General features: G+C 37.2%; 1 protein-coding gene and 1 long non-coding RNA gene across 19 annotated transcripts in view; one reads left to right on the top strand and one right to left on the bottom strand.

Annotated features, from left to right (window-relative positions):
• Window positions 1-21,441, bottom strand: part of SCEL (sciellin) — a 322,196-nt gene that overhangs the window by 15,174 nt on the left and 285,581 nt on the right. For 13 of the 18 annotated variants that reach the window (XM_040487302.1, XM_040487300.1, XM_040487303.1 and 10 more), the window contains 6 exons: window positions 19,669-19,728; window positions 17,022-17,084; window positions 12,830-12,889; window positions 12,634-12,693; window positions 12,434-12,490; window positions 4,416-4,478 (listed from right to left, as the gene is read on the bottom strand). In XM_040487302.1, coding sequence (XP_040343236.1) covers window positions 4,416-4,478; window positions 12,434-12,490; window positions 12,634-12,693; window positions 12,830-12,889; window positions 17,022-17,084; window positions 19,669-19,728 — 363 coding nt within the window. The remainder of the gene's footprint in view (window positions 1-4,415; window positions 4,479-12,433; window positions 12,491-12,633; window positions 12,694-12,829; window positions 12,890-17,021; window positions 17,085-19,668; window positions 19,729-21,441) is intronic. The other 5 variants (XM_040487314.1, XM_040487309.1, XM_040487313.1 and 2 more) reach the window with 3 other exon arrangements.
• LOC121037834 (uncharacterized) lies at window positions 7-2,909 on the top strand. Its single transcript, XR_005794017.1, has 2 exons — window positions 7-2,569; window positions 2,802-2,909. It is a non-coding gene; the product is annotated as an uncharacterized LOC121037834 (long non-coding RNA).

Here is a 21,441-nt window from a genome sequence, read left to right on the forward strand (position 1 = left end):
TTGTGAGAAAATAAATTTTTGTTGTTTAAGCCACCTGGTCTGTGGTCTTTTGTTATGGAAGCCCAGACAGAGTAATAATAGAAGTAGCATCTCCTAGCTGTGTTTATCATAAGATGATGATAATGGCTTCACTAAGATTTAATTTTTATAATTGTGAATAAAAACTAAATGCTAGTAAGCAAATTTGAAACGTGGAACAATAAACTTTTTGACAGGTTTTGCTATGCCAGTAGGTTTGGAAGATGACAGATTTTTTTTTAAAAGACCTTTTATTTTGGAATAATTTTAAGTGTATGGAAAAATTACAAAGACAGGTGGAGAATCTGTCTACCCTTCACCCAGCTTCTCCTAATTCTAATATCATACATAACCATGGTATATTTGTCAAAACTAAAGAATCAACGTGGTACAATACTATTTACTAATCTACACACTTCATTTGTATTTCATCAGTTTTTCCACTGATGTCCTTTCTCAGTTCCAGAATCAGAATCAGGATATATCTTCCACATAATAATCATGTCTCTTTAGTCTCCTAGGCTCTGTAATACTTGCCAAGTCTTTCTTTGTTCTTCCAGAGATGGTGATAGATGTTAAAAAGGAAATTCTACCTTGATGCCAATAAGCGGTAACAATATATTTTTTTAATTATTTAGAACCATAGAAATAGCTAAAAAATACTTTGGCAACCAGTGAAATAACCTGTGGTGCTTTTTACAATGCTACTGGGCCCCACATCCAGATATTCTGATTTAATTAGCTTGGATTACAGCTTGGGCACTGGGATTCTTTTAAGCCTTTTCACTGAGCCTCACATGCAAGTTAAGGTTAAGAACCACCACCTAAGAGGCTGGGCAGCCCATCATCTTACCCAGAAGAGTACTGGTTCTCAAAATGTGGTCTCTCTATCAGCAGGTGGTTGTGACATACACTAAAGTTTGGGAACCAGTACAATTGAGGAACCCTGCCCAAGTATTGCTCTCAGATGCCTTGAATAATCCTCATAAAGGAGAACTCATGACTCACAATGTTTGTTAATTAACAGTTTTATCATTAAAAGTTATTATTCATTGAAACAAATTGTTGAATTATAACTTCCAATTAATGGTCATAGTTTCGTGTCTTAATTAATTAAATAACAACTCTACAAAATATAAATTCAAACACTGTGTTGGATCTTACAGAATTTCAAATGGGATTACTCTTGAGAAAATGTTTCCTGTGGTGGAAATTCAGCTTGAAAATTCACCTATCTGGAACCTTCATACATTGCTAGTGAGAGTATAAAATGGTACAGCTGATTTGAAAATAGTTTGGCGGTTCCTTAGATGGTTAAACATAGAGTTACTATACAATCCAGTCATTCCACTCCTAAGTATACACCCAAAAAAATGAAAACATATCCCATACAAAAACATATATGCAGCATTGTTTACAATAGTTAAATACAATCCAAAATTCAAAGACAATTCAAATGTCCATCAATTAATGAATAAACAAAATGCTGTTTAGCTATACAATGGACAAATACTATTTGGCAATAAAAAGAAATAAAGTACTGATACATGCTATTAAATGGATGAATCTTGAAAGAAGCCAGTCATAAAGGACCACATATTATATGAGTCCATTTATATGAAATGTTCAGAATAGGCAATTCATCGAAACAGAAAGCAGGCTAGGGATGAGGGGTTGGGAGGAAAATGATGTGTGACTGTTCATGGGTACGGAGTTGATTTTTGAGGGGATACATATGTTCTAAAATTGATTGTGGTGATGGTTGTACACTCTATGAATATGCTAATTATAAAAATATATTTACTTGGACATCCAATTACTATACAAAGTGAATACATTCATAAAGTGAATCAAGTCTCAGTTTAGCAGATTGGCCCAGGACTCTTATTTAGATTTCCATTGTCTTACTAACTTAACATTAGCAACCTAAGATTCGAACGCCATAAAACAACTTCAACTGATAAACATCGATACCACTGCAAATTTTATAAATCTCTTTTGCATAAAGAATAAAATCTTATTAAGAGCTTACTATTTTGTACCCTATGTGTTGGGGTTTACTTCTATAAAATGTCAAGGTCTTGAGCTCTTGTAAAAAACTATGAATTTTAAACATAGTTTTAAAAAGTAGTCTACTATAAAAAATAAAGAGAGGACGTGAAGCCATAACAATCAGGTTCATCCCAGCCCTCTAATTACTAAACTTCTACAGTTAGTCAAGTCTCTTACTCTCTGTGAATTTTCTTAATTTACTTCCTATTAAATATTTACCCATTTACCCATTTTGAAAGTCCTTTTTTGTAGCCAGAATACATGGGCACAAAAATTGGGCCCAGAGATTTCTTTTTTCCATTCTGTTCCAGGGGAAAATTTTTATTACAGTTCTTGTGTCAGTGCCAGGGCGGTGCTTACATTTTCCATTTCATTTCTAGAGAGCAGACCATGAAACATTGTACATATTCAGGATTGTGATCGAACTGAAGGAGAATGAACACTACCTGGAAACAGAAGTCAGGGATCAAGAAATGGTTTTGTAGTGGTGGTAGTTAAGGTTTCTTTTTAAAAAAATTTTTTTTTCAACGTTTATTTATTTTTGGGACAGAGAGAGACAGAGCATGAACGGGGGAGGGGCAGAGAGAGAGGGAGACACAGAATCGGAAACAGGCTCCAGGCTCTGAGCCATCAGCCCAGAGCCCGACGCGGGGCTCGAACCCACGGACCGCGAGATCGTGACCTGGCTGAAGTCGGACGCTTAACCGACTGCGCCACCCAGGCGCCCCAAGGTTTCTTGATATAGTTACTAAATGTGATGATTCCTGTCTCACTGGGAGAGAGTGGGTACATTTGTGAATGTATGTCACAGTTGGATTATATCAGGCAGGAGACACAGACAAAACTGCAGGAAGGGAAAGGAGAGTATGTGTATCTTATTGTCAACCATGGTGTTTTCCATCTATACACCATCTTCAGTGCAGATGGCCACATCCATAATGCCTTGCTTTAGAAGGCCAGACAGGCCATGAAAAAGCTTACCACGAGTAAGCTCAAGGTATGAGGAGGTAGAAACTGCAAAGCAGCAAAGATTCTTGGTTATCAAATAGATATAGGGTAAAGAATAAGAAAGCCAATACGCAGAAGGAAAAGCAAGACAAAAATAGGAAGCGGCCAATATTCAGGAAGTAGCTAAGTTATAGTAATACCAAAGAACTAGGGTTAATGTCCAAGGATTCCTTACGGCATGTCCTCTGGCCAAGAAGAAATAACCTTCCAGATCAGGCCTCTATGAGGTCCGCCCATGCTACCATTCCTGCTCTTAAATTTCCGTAATATTCCATTTCTTCATTAATCCTTTGTAAGCAAGTCACGCTGAAATTGGAGCATGTGTCAAATCATATTAAAATGAGAAGTTCCTTAACCATACATAAACATTTACTTGCAATTTTTTACCTTAATCATTTCCAGATAATAGTTGAGTGAGACTGGCTAACTATAAGCCCAGTCCTGCTTCCAAAATAATGGATGTTTTCCTAAGATAAACAGATTCTATTGAAAACTTACCCTCCCTAGTTTTATCAAAACCTTTTGTGTGATCACAAGAAAAGAAGGCAGAAGATGATTTAGGGAATTAATGGAAGAGAAAGAAACTAACATTAGATGCAAGAGTCTTTTGTAGACATTTTGGGGACCCAGATCTCTTTCTGCTTTTCCACTCTCCACACACAACATTGACAGTATCATTTCTTTGCATAACAAAATTTTTAATAGAAAAGACAACTGTACCTTATGAAGGTAAAAAATAGGAACCCATTGTTTTTAGAGTCCCCCATAGGTCTAGGGAGACTGCAAAACACGGAAAACAATTTAATTCTTCCCTAAACAGTCTGTAACGACAATGAAGTACAGCTTCTATCCCAACTTTCCTTGTATAAGAAACAAAATACAACAGTTTTAATGCCATTATACTGTGCAGTGTAAAGAAATTCCAAAACTAGGTCTTGTTTTGTAGCTGTGATGAATTTGCGCATTCTTTTAGCACTAGGTATCCAAGGAAGACATTCCCAGAGTGCTTTCTGCACCACTGAAAAACTACCAAGCAACAATAAGTAAAAATAAATTTTCACAGCCAAGTGCAGAGCTTTGAATTTCCATGATGCCTTTTACACTAAGCAATTGAATACAAGGCCCTTAGTCAGAAATTCCAACAGAATTTGAATTTTGTTAACTTTTTTCCATATTATCTATTAAGTTCTCTGCATATTGATTTTTGTATTTCAATCATATTTATATCTAAATACCATAATACAATTCAACTCCTCAGTAAATCTTCTAATGTTATATAATTTGTGTAGGCTCATATGAAATTGATAACAAAAAAAGTAAATTATAATAAGTCTTACCTTCCATTTTTATTTTCAGAGACATTAGAATTTACTTCAATTAAATTTTTCAGGTCTTGGTCGCTATAGGTGAAAAAAAACCCACATAATTATTATGTATACTATAAATATGTATAAATAAAGATATATATATATATCATATAGAACATTGGAAATCAGACATTGAGCTATTTGATCTATAACTCAAATATGAAAGCATAGATTATGTGTGAGAAATAAAGAACTAATCTTTTGGAAGATTTGAGAAATCTGGTCTGTAAATAAACAATTATTTATAGTCTCATTCAGTTAACATTTAATGAATACTAACTTTGTGTCACAAAGTACTAACTGTGTATTTTCACATGGATTATCTCATTCAGATCTCACAAAACCCTGCAGGACAGCATCTGGGGCTCAGGAAGGCTAAGTGAATTTTCCAAGGTCAATTAACTAATTTGTAAAAGAGTCAAGATTTGAGGCCAAGCCACCTGCCCATCCAATATCAATTCTTGGATATTTAATTAGAGACTTCGTTCCATCTTTGTAGATCACAGAAACATGAAACCCAAAATTTGAATAAACAATACATAATGTGGAGGATAAATGGGACAATTAGATTCTTGAATCTTGAGCTGCAGCAATGATTTTCATATGCTTTCACGATCTACAATGTCCTCTGATATGTTTTTTTTTCAAATATTATTTATATATTGGCTATATCACTGGTGGTTCTTGATTATTTTTTCCCCCATGAGTTTGGAAAAGCCTTTGTCATGAACCCAATTGATTAGGACAATTGTTTAGAAGCCAGAACAATGAAGCCATCTCTTCTATTTCTGTGGACAAGTTAATCAACCTTCTTAATCTTCCTTTTGTAAACTAGACTAACCCTATCTAATTTCATTAAGTTGTGGTGAGAATGAATGAGTTAATGTAAGTAACATTCATGGCACAGCGACCTCTGTTGTGGGTGAACTGAATAAGCATAAATAAATGACAGCTAACAGAAGTTCAGTGACACAGCAGGAGGCACTATTGATTTCAGTATTTTGATGGACTGCCTTTTCATTTGTATTTCTGCTCTAATTTCTCTCATCTTTGGAATTAACTCTAGTTTTTATAAATCTCCCTGCTCATGATTTTGAATAGTAGATTTAAACAAGGAATCAGAGTATGGACTCTCACTCACATGGAATCAGAGTATGAACTCTCACTCACAAAATTAATATTGATAAGGATGAAAAATACTACAAACATTTCTTGTAGTGTATTGAGATTTAATACTCCTTTTATATAACATCCAAACCACCAATAATTGATAAATCTGCAAATTGGGTAGCATTCCATAGCTACATTTAAACTTCACATTTAAAATACTAGCTGCATAATTTTGAAAATGTAGAAATTAGTTAGATTATTTCTTAATGGGAGTTACAGTAGGAAGAATATGCTAAGTAACACAAGTAAAAAGCACAAGATTTCAGAAGTAGCTCAGAAGTATTGCAATCATCTGATTCTGCAGTCTGAATGATGTAAAATTCAGAACTGACTCTCTCAATGAACTATGTAAGGAAACTTCCCAGATCACATCATTCAAATTTAGAAAGGGAGACAGAAGACTTTTGCTAAACCCCGATGGCCCTTCGCTAATTATTAGAGCTACCTTCTTGGCCTCAAGGGCCACTGTACTACTTTAATAATCTGGGCATTAAGTAATCCTCCTTTGATAATTTTAAAATAATACTTTACTAAATACTTGGGGATAATGAAATAAAATTAAGAGAAGTACCATGATGTCACATATCCAGTTTCACCAGGATATGTGAATCTTGGGGGAATTAGAATTTTGTCCCAGCAAATGATTCTCCTACAGCTAACCTAGGATGAACTGAGGGCCACTGATGGACACTGATGGTTTTCACTATAACTTGAGAGTAGAGTCTCACTGCCATGGCCTTATATGGCTTTGCACTTAGAAACTGCTCCAAAAGATTTCTGAGATTAAATTTAAATTCCCTTTTTCCACTTCTCTAGGGGAGACCTTTAACTACCTTACCTAGCTCTGAGAACAGATATTAAATGGGTCCCCAAGGGGAAGACATTAGACCCCGAACTTTTAAGGCAGTCAGCTCCACCCACATCCAGACACTTAGTGTGCACCATGACCTTGTAGAAAAAGATCAGTAAAGGAAGTGATGGACATTTCGTCTGCATTGGTGTCAGTCACCCCTGAATTGCATATATTTCTTTTTTTATGCAGGTCTGAGATCTGGCTTTGTATCCTTGTTCTGGGACATTGTTAGGGATGGAATTGTGTTTCCCCCACCAAATTCACATGCTGAAGTCCTAATGCTAGTATGTCAGAATGTGACTTTACTTAAAGATAGGGTCTTCACAGAGGTAATCACATTCAAATGAGGTCATTGGGGTAGGCCCTAATCCAATATGACTGGTATCTTTACAAGAAGAGGAAATTTGGACTAAGGCACACACAGATGGAAGACAATGTGAAGATACAGGATGAAGGCAGCCTTCTACAAGCCAAGGAGAGAGACCTGGAATAGACTCTTCTCTCTCAACCATCAGAGGGAACCAACCCTGCAGACAAGTCACCTTATTCTTGGACTTCTAGCTTGTAGAACTGTGCGAAATACATCTCTATTTTAAGCCCCTCAGTCTGTGGTACTTGTTATGGCACCCCTAGAAAACTAATAGAGATCTCCTGTGCCTTCACAACATGATTACACTCGGTTTCTCAGCCTGATCCTGCACATCCTCACTTCTGCTGGCACTTTCTGTTCCTGGCTTCTGCGGACACTGGGTCTTTGCACATCCTCCATCCCCGCCCGAGGACCCAAGCCTTTGTGGACCCCAGCTACTAGGAGGGAGAGCAGGAATAGGCTTGGACCTGAGAAACAAGGAGAAGCCAGAATCTACCAAATCCAACAACTACAAGTAGGAAACTCAAAATTGGAACCTATGCAAAAGCCTTCAAAGAAGCGTATGCCCAAAGTGGTATAATTGTGAATCATCAAATAAACCACATTAGTGGTTTCATAGAATTTTTATTGTTTTTATTAAACAGCATCACATATCAAATTTGACAGAGTGGATTATAATATTTTATTCTGAATAATCTATACTAATATGCAAAGCAAAATGAAAAGTTCCAGAGTATGAGAAGCACAAAATGTGTATCTGCTTTGGTTGCTCACTCTGATTGACGTCATCAGCTAGATTGGAAGATCCAATAAAAGAAGTTCAGATTGCCCATAAACTTCTCAAGTTGAAGGATACAAAAATAAATTCCCACTCTCTCAGTAAGAACACATCTATTGCGTCGTGTTTTTACACTGTGGTAGAAAATGAAAAGCTGTGCGCCAAAGTGTGACAAGTAGATTTTTATAGAAGCCCAGCTACATGCAGCAGGGTGGAGCAAAGGCTTGATTCCAAACCCTTTCCATGACAGTTGCAGTGGAAGGAAGACTTTATAACTGTATACATTTATGAGCAATTTGAATTAGCTCCAAGAAAAATTGCCAGTTCTCTGTGGATACAGTGAGGAAGGCTAAAAAGAAATTTTGTTAGCCTTTGCACCTAAAAATGCTTTTTTAAATGTAGCTTTCAAAATTGGGGGTGGGGTGGGGAATGAGTTACCTGTTATGTAAAGTCACAGCACAAATCTTGAATATAAGCATTTATCTTTGTTATAGTAATATCTATTTTCCACTGTCCCACTACAGAGCAGATGAAGAAAAAAATAGGTATTACTATGTCTGCCTTTATACAACTTTTCTCAAGATACGTTCTGCATGAGAGAAAGTTAACAGCTCACTCACCACTCTCATGAGGGCGTGGGAGGTATTTATTAAAAGCTGCAATATGTTTCTCTTTCTACAGTTTACTTAAATTGCTTTTGTAGAGTATCAAACACATTTGCAAAATTAAGAGCCTCCATATAAAAAATTTACTATGGCACTTCTTCTATGCCAAGAACTAAATCTTAGGCATTAAGCTTTAGTTCAAAAGGAACATTTGTCTTTCAAAAGGAAGTACAGAATACAGAGAGATAAGTGATATAATTCTTCAGCTCTGTTGACATGGCAAAATGGGCCTGGTTTTATATATCTTTATAGGTCTTTTCAATGAGAAAGTCTTAAATATTTTATATAAAAGAAATTAACAGGTCCATAGGAAATTGGAAAATGTAGGTATTTTAAATGTAAGATGTACTCAAGAATTTTAGTGGCTTTAAGTCATCACCATGGTTGATTGAGGTTATGTCATGAGCAAGAGATAGTCAATGGCTTCAGCAAGCAGACCAGTCATAAGATATCAGATTCCTTCAATTTGGTTTCACTTGTGGGGGCTCAGAATGTTAGAGCTGAAAAGCAATAAGCTTTATCTAGATGGACGACCAAAGGTCCTTGATTAGTTTGAGATTTTAGACTTTAATTCACAGAGTTTTTGTTAAGCACTGAAAATGTGTCAGGCATTGTGCTCTACCTATATTGTAAGTAAAGAAGTGAACAAGACAGACCCAATCCTTACCCTCAAAGATCTTATAGTTGGGGAGAGGTGATTAAATAATAATTCCCTCTAGGAGACAAAAGCTTGGGACAGGAAGGTCAGAGAGCTTGAGAATATCTAAAAGAAGCATCTGATGCAGATGTGGTGGGTCCGGGGTAGGGGCCTCCCTGAGCTAAGTGAGAGACACCTAATTTGAGACCTAAAGAATAAGTAGAAGTTATCAATGCAATATGAATGAAAGATGGGTGGGGTTTGCCTGTGGAGGGAGCATCACGGTGGGTAGGGGTGGGGAAAGCCTGTGAAGGCAGGATCAGCTAGGCTTCGGAAACCAGATTAAGGAGTATGGCCATTGTCCAACGGCAATGGGAAGCCACAAGAGGATTTAATCAGAATGAGGTGATCAGATCTGTGCTTCAGGAAGATCACTCTACAGTGTGGCTAATGGACTAAAGGACAGAAGGCGAGACTGGTAGCAGAGGGACCAATTAGGAAGCCGAATTGTATTCAGGTCCTGGTAGTATCGGAAAAGATAAGGTATCTTAGTTCCTGAGATAGAGGCATGCAGAGTGGCCTGCCAATTATGGGGAATGAAGCACTGGAAAGAGTCAAGGTCACCCCTTCCCCCAGCTTTCTTCCTTGAGCAGAAATATGAGAAATCTGCAATAGGAAGATAGGAAGAAACTCTTCTCTTGTTGGAATACTAAAACTTGGAGGTATATGTCTTAGGAAGTAGGAAGCCCTTAAAATTATGGAAGTATAATAATACAAATAGTTCAGAATCTTTTTTCTACTTCAGATGAAGGATGTCTTTTCTGACTGTAAAGTCCTCCATGGCACTAGCTGCTTTTCAATCTTCATTTGGGAGCAGAAGTTTATAGCCTCAGATAATTGAATGTCTCCTTTTTATGTTGGTTCATGACAACGTGAGGCTGTCACTGCTAAAAGCCATGCAGTTTCTCCCTGAATAAATGAAAATTCTGTGCACATTTGCATTTGTTCATGTTGTTACGTTCCTAGAAGGAGCTCAGGGACACCTGCTTATATTCTGATCGATGACCAAAGTTTATTCCACCCCTAAGTGTGAATTACATATACAGCTGCTGGAAATGTCAGCAAAGTCACATAAAAAGGACTCTAATTCACTGCTGTTCTGCTATTAAATAATCAGTGGCCATGTCACATTGAATTGGATGTAAAATTGCCTGTGGCTGTTATCCCTCTGGGAGATGCTTTAAAATGCCCCTCTCTTTACCCATTAAAATCAAGTGGGCAGGGTAGATACATTATAGTTACAGGTGGCTGAACCAATTGAATGAAGTCACTTTTTTCAAGTAAGCAGCTTTCCTGTTTGTCTGTTCTGCTCTAATTCTTGATAACCTGGCTGATTATCATTAAATCTGGTGTCACTCCTAAAGAAGAGCCAGACGTTGCTTAGGTTAGATTTATGGATCAAGCCTCCATCTGAAAGCCACATGATGGCCAATATTTTAAAATTTTCTTTTTATAGGAATTTCATCCATATAAGGAAAATGCCTTCTTTCTATAGATGTTTTATTAGAAGTTGCTGAAATACAAACTACCTCTTTATAAAATTGGCATCTTCTAATAAACAAAAGATAAAACTCTTACCAGAAAGTTACCATGGCCTGTCAACATAGCACATTTGCCAGAGGGAAGGAGGGAAGGAAGGAAAAGTGAGAAAAAGAGGAAAGTGTGTGTGTGTGTGTGTGTGTGTGCGTGTGTGTGTGTGTGTGTGTGTGTGTGTGTGTGTGACAGAGACAGAGACAGAGAGACAGAGAGAAGTACATTTTGTGGAATCAGACACTGAGGGAGGGGTTGGCTATAGGAGCCACTGTTAGTTATTCTGTACGTGGTTATTAAACCTAATCACTTCCAGCACAGTTGGGGACCTCCTAACAATCCTAATACTATTACTAATAAAAAGAAAATTCCATCCCAACCAAAACCACTATGAAGAAATGCTTCTACTTAACAGAGATATTTCCATATAATCATCAGTGGCAGGGTTGACACCAAAATCTGCTGTTATTTCAGCTGGTAGGAAACCTCTATGAGGTAAGTACTTTCTCTCTTCCCTGTCACTTAAGTGATAATTTGCTCGAATAAGCATATGTAATTGTACTTCTTTCGCTGCAGGAAGGGGGATTTAGAAGGGAAGGGACTGTGGTGAGTATAAAGGATGGAAAGAAGATGGGAGTCTGTTTTTCTTCTAGGCAGTGGCATCAGAAGGACTTGAGTTTAGACCCAGGATATGTTTTCTTTCTTCAGAAGGTCATTTAATGTCTTTGAGTTATACTCCCCTCTTCTATAAAGTAGGCTATATGAATATATTTCTCATGAATATGTTTCTCATTGTAAGGATTGAATGTATGTAAATTGCCAGTCACATGAAAGGGGCTCAGTAAGTGCTACTTCTCTCAGTGACGGTGGCTCTTCCACTGCCTCCCTCCTCCAAAGACCCCATCACCCCAGTGATAAAACCATATAAGCAGAAATAGCAAAATCACATACTAACATAGACAACAAACTAGGAGACGCAAGAGTTGAGCCATGAATGTACTACACTGCCTTCTTTCCCCCAGTGGGTTCAAAGCACGTTTCCGTATGCTTTCCTCATCTTAGAATATTGACACTATGGTTCCCAGCTTTATGTTTATAATGATAACATTTCAGGTCAGCAGGACAATTTGAATTTCTAATATTAGGCACTTGGGTGCATTATCTATTATTACCTTATTGTCTATTAATAAGCCCCTTTAGGTGAGAGATGTAGATATCACATAAAGATACTAAATTATACTATATTTGCAGAACTCAAAATGGAAGTTCAAGGTTAAAAAATCTGCTGTAATATTCTGTGAGTCCACACAAACTGTGGATCTGTAATTTGAGGACCCTGAATATCCTTTCTGATGCTCTATAGTCATCTATATAAGCCACCAGTTTGGTTCAGTTTCTTGGAAATACGTTTTCTTCTGATTTGATTGCATTCAGTTTTCATTTCAGTCCTAACATGCTGTAGACAACAAACAAAGTTGCACTCCTGTAAATAAATAAAAAGTACAGAACCGAGTCCCAAATAGTGCTATTCCAGCAAGATGTTTCCTTGCTGACAGGAGACACATGACTTAGAACTGTGTCTTCATTTGAACACTAAAGAAAAATAAAAGGCTTCTTTTAAAAAAATTTTTTTATGTTTATTTATTTTTAAGAGAGAGAGAGAGACAGAGAGCAAGCAGGGGAGGGGCAGAGAGAGAGGGAGACACAGAATCTGAAGCAGGGTCCAGGTTCTGAGCTGTCAGCACAGAGCCTGACATGGCGCTCGAACTCACCATCTGTGAGATCATGGCCTGAGCTGAAGTCAGATGCTTAACCAACTGAGCCACCCAGGCACCCCAATAAAAGGCTTCTTTAAGAGAGAGAGAAAGAAACACAATTCCTAAGTAGAACCTTGAGAACACCTCAAGATAGGCAAAGTCATTTACCGCTCAGTGTTTTTGAGACCTGAAGATTTCACTTTAATGAGACTGTCCAAGCCTTCACTGTTCGAAAGAGAAAAAAATAAATAAATTCAGATTAGTGATAGGTTTTGGTTGTGTTGGGTCAATAAAGCCACATTATAAATCCACTGCACCCAGGGGCAACAGACAGATGAAAACATGAAATGACTATTTTATTTGATTACCTCTGACTGCTTCTGATCACTGCAGGACTCACTTTAATGAGGTTATCCAGATCCTGGTTTCTTTAAATAGAAAAATAAAAGGAGAGAAGGTAAAGTTCTTTTGGCAGGAGCATTAAGGTTATAAATCTGCTTGACATAATAATAAACCAAAATATTCTTCCTGCCCAAAGCACAAAAATTAATATAGTTCTATTACCTTCGGTTGTTGGTGAGAGTTTCAGGACTCACTCTGATGAGCTTATCAAGATCTCTATTTCTTTAAGTGAAAAAAAAAAATTAAAGCAGCTTGGGTTAGAGGTAATGCGGGTTCAAGTTGGTTGGAATTAGAAGAAAGGATTAGCCGTCTTATCATTTAGCATGAGACATACTGGTTTGGCATAGAACAGCCTTGAAATAAGTTTTCTAGCTAATTTGGGGGGACAGTCTATGCTGGATTTGAAGAGAAGTTGCTCTGACTTTACATACTTCATAGCCAGAGCACAGCTGGCTGGTGTTCACAGCAAACATCTGGGATTAACAACTTTCCACTCTGCAGTGTTTTAACGTTATGAAGATACAAGCTGATTTTAATGTCCTTGTCCTTGTTAGTTTTTAAATCATATTCACCAACTGAAGATATTTTTTAAAATAAGCTCCAAAATTGGGATTATACTTAGCATAAGACTTGGCAAGGAGCGTTCTAGCAATCCTTCAAAACCATGACATTTCTTTCCTTTACAATGACTAAAAAGCTGAAATGAACTCAGCTGTTCATGGTCAAATTAGTTACATGCTCTGAAGACTGTCCGCTTCCTATCTGAAGCCACACCAGTTTGTTTCCTCAGTCAAGAACAGTATTTCTTCCCACATAGTTTGCTGCCATTCACTGCCTTCGTGTCATACCTTGTTTTAAGGGCTGGCAGGTGGTGATTTTTCAGTTGTTCCTGTAAACCCCTTTTTAATATTTATTGAGAGAAATGTGTCAGCCTGTAATGGCAAGAAATCATAGGACTGGGGTGCCTGGATGACTCAGTCAGTTAAGCGTCCAACTTTTCATTTCAGCTCGGGTCATGATTTCACAGTCTGCGGGTTTGAACTCCATGTCAGGCTCAGCGCTGACAGTGGACACAGCCTGCTTGAGATTCTCTGTCTCCCTCTCTGTCTGCCCCTCCCCCACTCATGAGCGTGTGTGTTCTCTCTCTCTCTCAAAAATAAATAAACATTAAAAAAAATAGAAATCACAGGACTGAGAATGCCTGCTTTCAGTACCATCTTGGACAGCAACTTGCCTGTCTACCCTTCCCTCCAAACAGTCCTTTCTCCTTATATAAAAATAAGAGACATTTTACCTGGCAAAAGTATTAAAACAATGTTAAGAGCTGAAGGGGAGCCATTTAGAACCTCATCACTGAGAAGTTCTGAGAAAAAGTCTGCATTTCCCTCCCCCAAACCTAATATTTCCATTGAATGTGCTTCCCAGCCCCTGGCTTCCATCATTGTTCTCAGATTTCCATGGTAGACAGAAAGCTGCTAACTGAATTTTCACTGTTTTGAGTTATCTTCAGGAATAGTATTCATAACTAAAGATAACCAATTGGTTTCTACAAATACTATTAAAGGAAGGATTATCCTATAAGAGCTATCCAAAATATAATTTCCTTGTATAAATTGATTGCAAGATTTAGTATAAAGCTCAACTGTGCCTAAAAGACAATGATCTCTGAAGTGAGATTATTTTACACCTTAAAATATTGTAACACTGTATGTTAACTGTACATGAATTAAAAAAAATTTTAAATAAAATAAAGTGAGGTTAATTTCATATATTAGAATAAAAATACAAAGAATAAGACTTTGTAGAGAAGATAATGCATTCAAAGGCCATAATATTTTTTAGGGTAACTACATACAACATTCATGTGCTAACATGATTAAACTGCACACACAACCATGGGAACTTCCATTTTCACTCTTCTGATGAGCACAGAAAATGTCATTTATGCAACAACCTGGAAAAGTGATATTCAAATTACTGTTTCATAAAGCTCATTAAGAAATACATTTTAGGGGCGCCTGGGTGACTCAGTCAGTTAAGCATCCAACTCTTGATTTTGGCTCAGGTCATGATCTCAAGGTTCGTGAGATTGAGCCCCTGCTATTAGCACAGAGCCTGCTTGAGAGTCTCTCTCTTCTACTCTCTCTGCCCCTTACCCGCTCACACTTGGAGGCATTTGTGCTCTCTCTCTCAAAATAAATAAATAAACTTAAAAAAAGAAATAAGGTTTACATCACAACTCAATACTCTCTTCAGATAGAGATATGCACACTCACACACACACACATGAGCAAACACAAATTTCATTAAATAATACCCTTACTACATAATAACTCTCATGTTTTCCACTCTATTTAATTAATTTTATTTAATTGAGGGAAAGTGCTGATTGCTACTTGCTGTATTAATTACAAGACCCGTTGGTGGGTTTTGACCCATAGTTTGAGAAATCTTGGCTTAGAAAATATATAATTGTATGCTATGTTCTACCACTACTGAAAAGACAACAGTGTTTTAACAAAACGAGGATCTCAGTATCAGTTCTGAATTGCCTTGATTGATAGCGTCACACAATTTATCTCAATGACTTGAAAATAACAAATTTATAGACCCCTTTTTCAGGCCTTGGGTCCCTGAAAATGCAGAAATCTTATATCTAAACTTTATCCAGGAAAAATGTAACATTCTTTCTGTAACAAGTTACTGCTTTCATTTCTTTTGCTTTAAGGATATAGTAAAGGGATATGTTAGAATATTTATCTATCACTGACTCCATGTAGTTTAAGAGCTGAAAAGTGTTTTGCAGCCATTTGCACATTTGTGCCATTGTCACCTATGAAATAATATTTCAAGTGATCCTGTAGAGCAGTAAAGGACACCTTCTGGCTGTCCCATGGCAAGAGCAACAATCCTAGCTTTATAAACCTCCACTATTTCTGGAGGTGTTTAATTAACTTTCATTTCTTTCAAGATCAAAGTTGGTGTGCTGGGAGCCCCCAGGAGTTGGGCTGGGAGTCGGAAGAACTCACGGAGACTATGAGATTTTTGCTCCTTGCCTCAGTATTCTCATCTGTAAAATGAGGAGACTGGAACATCTCTAAGACTCTGCCCATCTCCAACGTCTTCTACTCCTAGGAAACTATGGATATGGGCTTGACTGCCTGTCATGTTTATTAAATTAGCTATTCAGTGCTTCTTTTCCCTTTTAAATGCAATGTACTGACAATGCATTCTATATTCAGCAAGCAGTACATGAGTGTTCCAAAATGTAATATATTAAATTGACAACCTATTCTTCTCTTGGAGTAACATCTCTGTGCCCTCCAGTACATAATTAGCTTTAATCTATGATAATTGCCTGCTGTTAATAAGACTGAGTATGTCTACTGAATTCTCTTTTTGGCATCCATGACCTATAATTATACCTAATGTGCAACTAATGATACCTAGTTGTAAGCTTCAAACCCAATAGGTTCCTCATAATTATTCATTCCCTAACAGATCACAAAACTATCAGTCTTCCACTAGTTTTCTCCGTGACCCTGGTCAGATCACTTAACCTTTGTCTGTTTCCTCTTCTGGAAATTGAATAGGTTTGACTGAAACAGGGGTTTTCAAAATTGTTCAGACTAACAGGGCTGGGAGTTCTCTGGGATTCCTTCCTTGATCTCTAAAATTTTGCAGTTTTTATATGTACCAACTAAACTCAAAAAGGGAAATCAATATATGTATATAGTGTGCAACAGTTTAAAAATCTTCATATACCCAGAGACAAAAAGCGAGTTTTATTATCTTACAGACACTGCCTAAAGAAATACCAAATTTTATGTCCACAACTTTGCTGGGAGCATCAAACCATCTAAGAAACAATAAACCTCATAAAATTTCCACCGACTACCAGAAAATGCTCTATGAAATGAAGTAAAGGTAATGCTGCTACTACATCTAATAAAGTGTTCTAGGTGTTTTTAGGAATTAACTATTATTAACAAATTGTCATCAGTTCAAGAGACAAAGGTGTTAACATCAATATCATAAAGGAAAAAACAACAAATTAGCACATAGACCAGCTATGTTCTCACAATCGGTCTCTTCAACTGCTTCACTTGAGGAGGAAAGAAGTAAAGACATATTATTATTATTAGCATATTATTTTCTTCAGCTACCTCTCTTTCTTGCTAGGAACAAATAGATATTTATTTCCAGGAATATATCAAAATCATGATGGTTTTTCAAGACCTATATTCAGTTTGCCCACAGAATGACTACAAATTATTTACATTTGTATTGTGTTTTAAGAGGAAAAACAAAACACAACAAAACAAAACAAAACAAATTAACATCTTTCTCTTACCCGGCCATGTTTTTGACAGCTTTGGGGCCTACATTAATAAGTTCATCAAGACTTGCTTTACTGCTAAAACAAAATAAAATAAAAGGTCAAATTCAGCTGGAAACCAGCAAATTTTATGACTGACATTTTTTCTTTTGACACATGTAAATCATACAATGGGATCCTAGATAAAAGTAACAAGTTTACTGAGTTTCTACTTCCCAAAGTTTTTAAAATCCTCAAAACAACCCACTGAGGTAGATATCACCATCTTCCCTTTACAAATAAAGAAACCGAGCTTCCTGGGAGGTAGGGCACTCTTTGGGGGCAGGTAGGAAGAAGTGATTAAGAATGAACCAGGTTTGGGGGCGCCTGGGTGGCGCAGTCGGTTAAGCGTCCGACTTCAGCCAGGTCACGATCTCACGGTCCGCGAGTTCGAGCCCCGCGTCGGGCTCTGGGCTGATGGCTCAGAGCCTGGAGCCTGTTTCCGAGTCTGTGTCTCCCTCTCTCTCTGCCCCTCCCCCGTTCATGCTCTGTCTCTCTCTGTCCCAAAAATAAATAAACGTTGAAAAAAAAAATTAAAAAAAAAAAAAAAAAAGAATGAACCAGGTTTGAAACCATAGCAACTGGACCCCAAACCTCACGCTCCTTCCCACTATCATCCTTTCTCTCTGTCCACAGTAACTGCTTACATCTCCACCATGCTCTTCACCAACATCATCGCAGTAATCCTGAGAGGGAGCTTGGACTTATTCTGGTATGCATTTCTTGACTTTTGACCCCATATACGATGAGTCTTAACTCCCCAAGAAGACAGAAATATATTCAATGTCATCCAAAAATATTCTAGTATAAGAATATTATAAGTATAAGAATAGTATAGGAATGTTATGCCACCAACTTTCTCGAGTCATTTAAAGATCAATCTTTGGGTTTGTGAAAGAGTAGAAAGCCAATATTCTTTGTTTTATCTGGCTTTATGCATTTACAATTAATTTACTATGAATTTACAGTAATGATCTAGTTATGCTATTATTGTGTCAAAACGAATTTCTCAAATGGTAATTATAAAGAATTTGCTTCAATACTATAATAAAGTAAATTGAGACAATGAAAAAATAAGAGCCTATCCAACACCACTACATATCAATAAATCAATTTGTTCTCATTTTTTTTCATGTCCTCTTTCAGAATGCCTTTAGCCAAATGATTAATCTTATTTTTTGGCAGAAATTGGAGACTTGCTCAAAAGTCTCAATAATCTTGGTAAAACCTACCTTGTGTATGCTGAGGCAATGAGTTTGGATCCTAAAAAAATGTTGCAAGTTGCAATAGGTGGTAAAATCAACTAAAATCAATAATAACGTGGACATTTTTTTCAACTTGAATATTAAATTAAATAATTGTTGCCAATTTAAAACTTCATCATTACTTGAATTCTTTTTTTTTTTTTAACGTTTATTTATTTTGGGGACAGAGAGAGACAGAGCATGAACGGGGGAGGGGCAGAGAGAGAGGGAGACACAGAATCGGAAACGGGCTCCAGGCTCTGAGCCATCAGCCCAGAGCCTGACGCAGGGCTCGAACTCACGGACCACGAGATTGTGACCTGAGCTGAAGTCGGATGCTTAACCGACTGAGCCACCCAGGCGCCCCATTACTTGAATTCTTTTTAGCCCTATGTAAAAGCAGGTGGCTATGAATTCATTTCTTACACAATTATGTACATATGAGAATTTAATTTAGTTTTATTCTTGTTTCTTTCAAGACAACCCCAAATTTAAATTACTCTTGAGCTTTTGACTTTCCACATTATATTTTGTAGCAGAATTAGCATTTAGGATGTTTTGGGAGGTTGTAACAAACAAAAGAAAAATATAAACATATAAAATTTATCATTTCCATGTGTTCCCCATTTCCATCCCCTCCAAAAACAACAAAAACAAAAGCAAGCAAGCAAAACAACATAACCTAGGACTTTTAAAAAACAGTTACTTCCTGATTTAAGGTATGCAGGTAATATATATAACGTGAATCTGTAACATTGAAGCTACTCTAAGATATTAATTAAATCACTTCAGAATTGCAGTTCATGTAGTGCTAAATCAGAACAAGCAAGACTTCAGATTACATAAACTGCTTTTATTCTAAACACTCAAATGAATAATCATAGCTCTAAAGACACATTATTATAACAATGGGCTTTCATACCAACATTAACACCAAAAGCCTAAACAAGAAGGTTAATGTGGTATACCTTATTATTGTACAATATGCTATATACCCTGAAGAGAAAAAAAGGCCAGAAATGTTTGTATCATTTAATTAATCTTTCCAATTAACTCATAAACTAATTTAATCACACACAGGCCCTTTCATGTAAATGATTGCAACGTATTATGTGGAACTATTATACTGAAATAGAATTATGTTGAAATCCCAAGCACAATCGCATACTGATAAGAGACATTATAAGAAATTCTCTATCCTCCATTAAAGCTCACGGCCTGGGAGCCCTGAGCAAGGACCTGAACACCAGGTTTCTAACACAGCTGTTGATTTTTGGTCCCATCACTGGCTGTCTCCATGGTGGGACAATGAGTTTTATTACACTTTTTTAAGTTAAACAGAAAAACACAGAGGTATAGAAGAGTTCCATGAACCTCACCTTTGGTTAGTTCTGTTTGTTTCAGGAGCCACTTTGATGAGACTGTCAAGACTGTGGCCCCTTTAAAACATAGAAGAAGTGATCAGATCAGTGGTTGATTTATATCATGTGGTTGCAAATATTTGTTAAAACTGAGAACCATTTTATATTGTAAAAATATTTTATTGTAAAATATTTATAAATATAGAGTTCATATCAAAAGATTGGAATTTTCAGTCCTATGAATATATATATTTGGACATAACTACAGCTGCATAGAAGTAATAAAAAATAATCAATGGTTTTAGAAAATACATGATATGCCAGGCACTGATCAAGTGATTCACAGGATTTATATAATTTAATCAATCATCCAATATAGGGAGTATTATCCCATGTTCACAAAGGGAAAAACTGAGACACAGACACAGAAAGATTAAGTGAAAGTGAAGTAATCTAACTCAAGAGTTAGATTCCATGATACCAACTTTCCATGATACCATGATTCCATGATACCAACCATTGTACTGGAACTTAGTAATTGAATTAGCATTGGAGTGACGAGACAGCACCTGGTCCAATTTCCTTACTGTGAGGACAAGAAAACTGAAGCCCAAATAGAGGTGACCAACTACATTTCACACGGTTAGTGAGGGCAGAGCCAGACCTAGATCCAAATCTATAGTCTCCCATTTAGTTCTCTTTCACCTCTTCTATGCCATCCTCTGCTTAAGAAAAAAATGCAAATTGGGACGCCTGGGTAGCTAAGTCAGTTAAGCATCCAACTCTTGATTTCGGCTCAGTTCATGTTCTCACTGTGGGTCGTGAGATTGAGCCCCACGTCAGGCTCTGCGCTGGCAGCTTGGAGCCTGCTTGGAATGCTCTCTTTCCCTCTCTCACTGCCCCTCCCCCACTCATGTGCGCACACACACATGTTCTCTCTCTCAAAATAAATAAACTTTAAAAAAAAGAAAAGAAAACAAAACAATAAAGTGTCTTGTCCATTCTTGGAAATCAACTGTGCATCTAACTAATCAAAGTTACCTCCATTATATTAAAACTTAATTAACCATTTTATTATTTTTTTAATATATGAAATTTATTGTCAAATTGGTTTCCATACAACACCCAGTGCTCATCCCAAAAGATGCCCTCTTCAATGCCCATCACCTACCCTTCCCTCCCTCCCACTCCCACCCCCCCATCAACCCTCAGTTTGTTTTCAGTTTTTAAGAGTCTCTCATGCTTTGGCTCTCTCCCACTCTAACCTCATTTTTTTTTCCTTCCCCTCCCCATGGGTTTCTGTTAAGTTTCTCAGGATCCACATAAGAGTGAAAACATATGCTATCTGTCTGTCTCTGTATGGCTTATTTCACTTAGCATCACACCCTCCAGTTCCATCCACGTTGCTACAAAGGGCCATATTTCATTCTTTCTCATTGCCACGTAGTACTCCATTGTGTATATAAACCAAAATTTCTTTATCCATTCATCAGTTGATGGACTATTAGGCTTTTTCCACAATTTGGCTACTGTTGAGAGTGATAAACATTGGGGTACAAGTGCCTCTATGCATCAGTACTCCTGTATCCCTTGGGTAAATTCCTAGCAGTGCTATTGCTGGGTCATAGGGTAGATCTATTTTTAATTTTTTGAGGAACCTCCACACTGTTTTCCAGAGTGGATGCACCAGTTTGCATTCCACCAACAGTGCAAGAGGGTTCCCATTTCTCCACATCCTCGCTGGCATCTATAGTCTCCTGATTTGCTCATTTTGGCCACTCTGACTGGCGT

Source organism: Herpailurus yagouaroundi, unplaced genomic scaffold, assembly GCF_014898765.1.
Source record: "Herpailurus yagouaroundi ecotype Mexico unplaced genomic scaffold, PumYag 164, whole genome shotgun sequence".
Classification (NCBI taxonomy): Eukaryota; Metazoa; Chordata; class Mammalia; order Carnivora; family Felidae; genus Herpailurus; species Herpailurus yagouaroundi.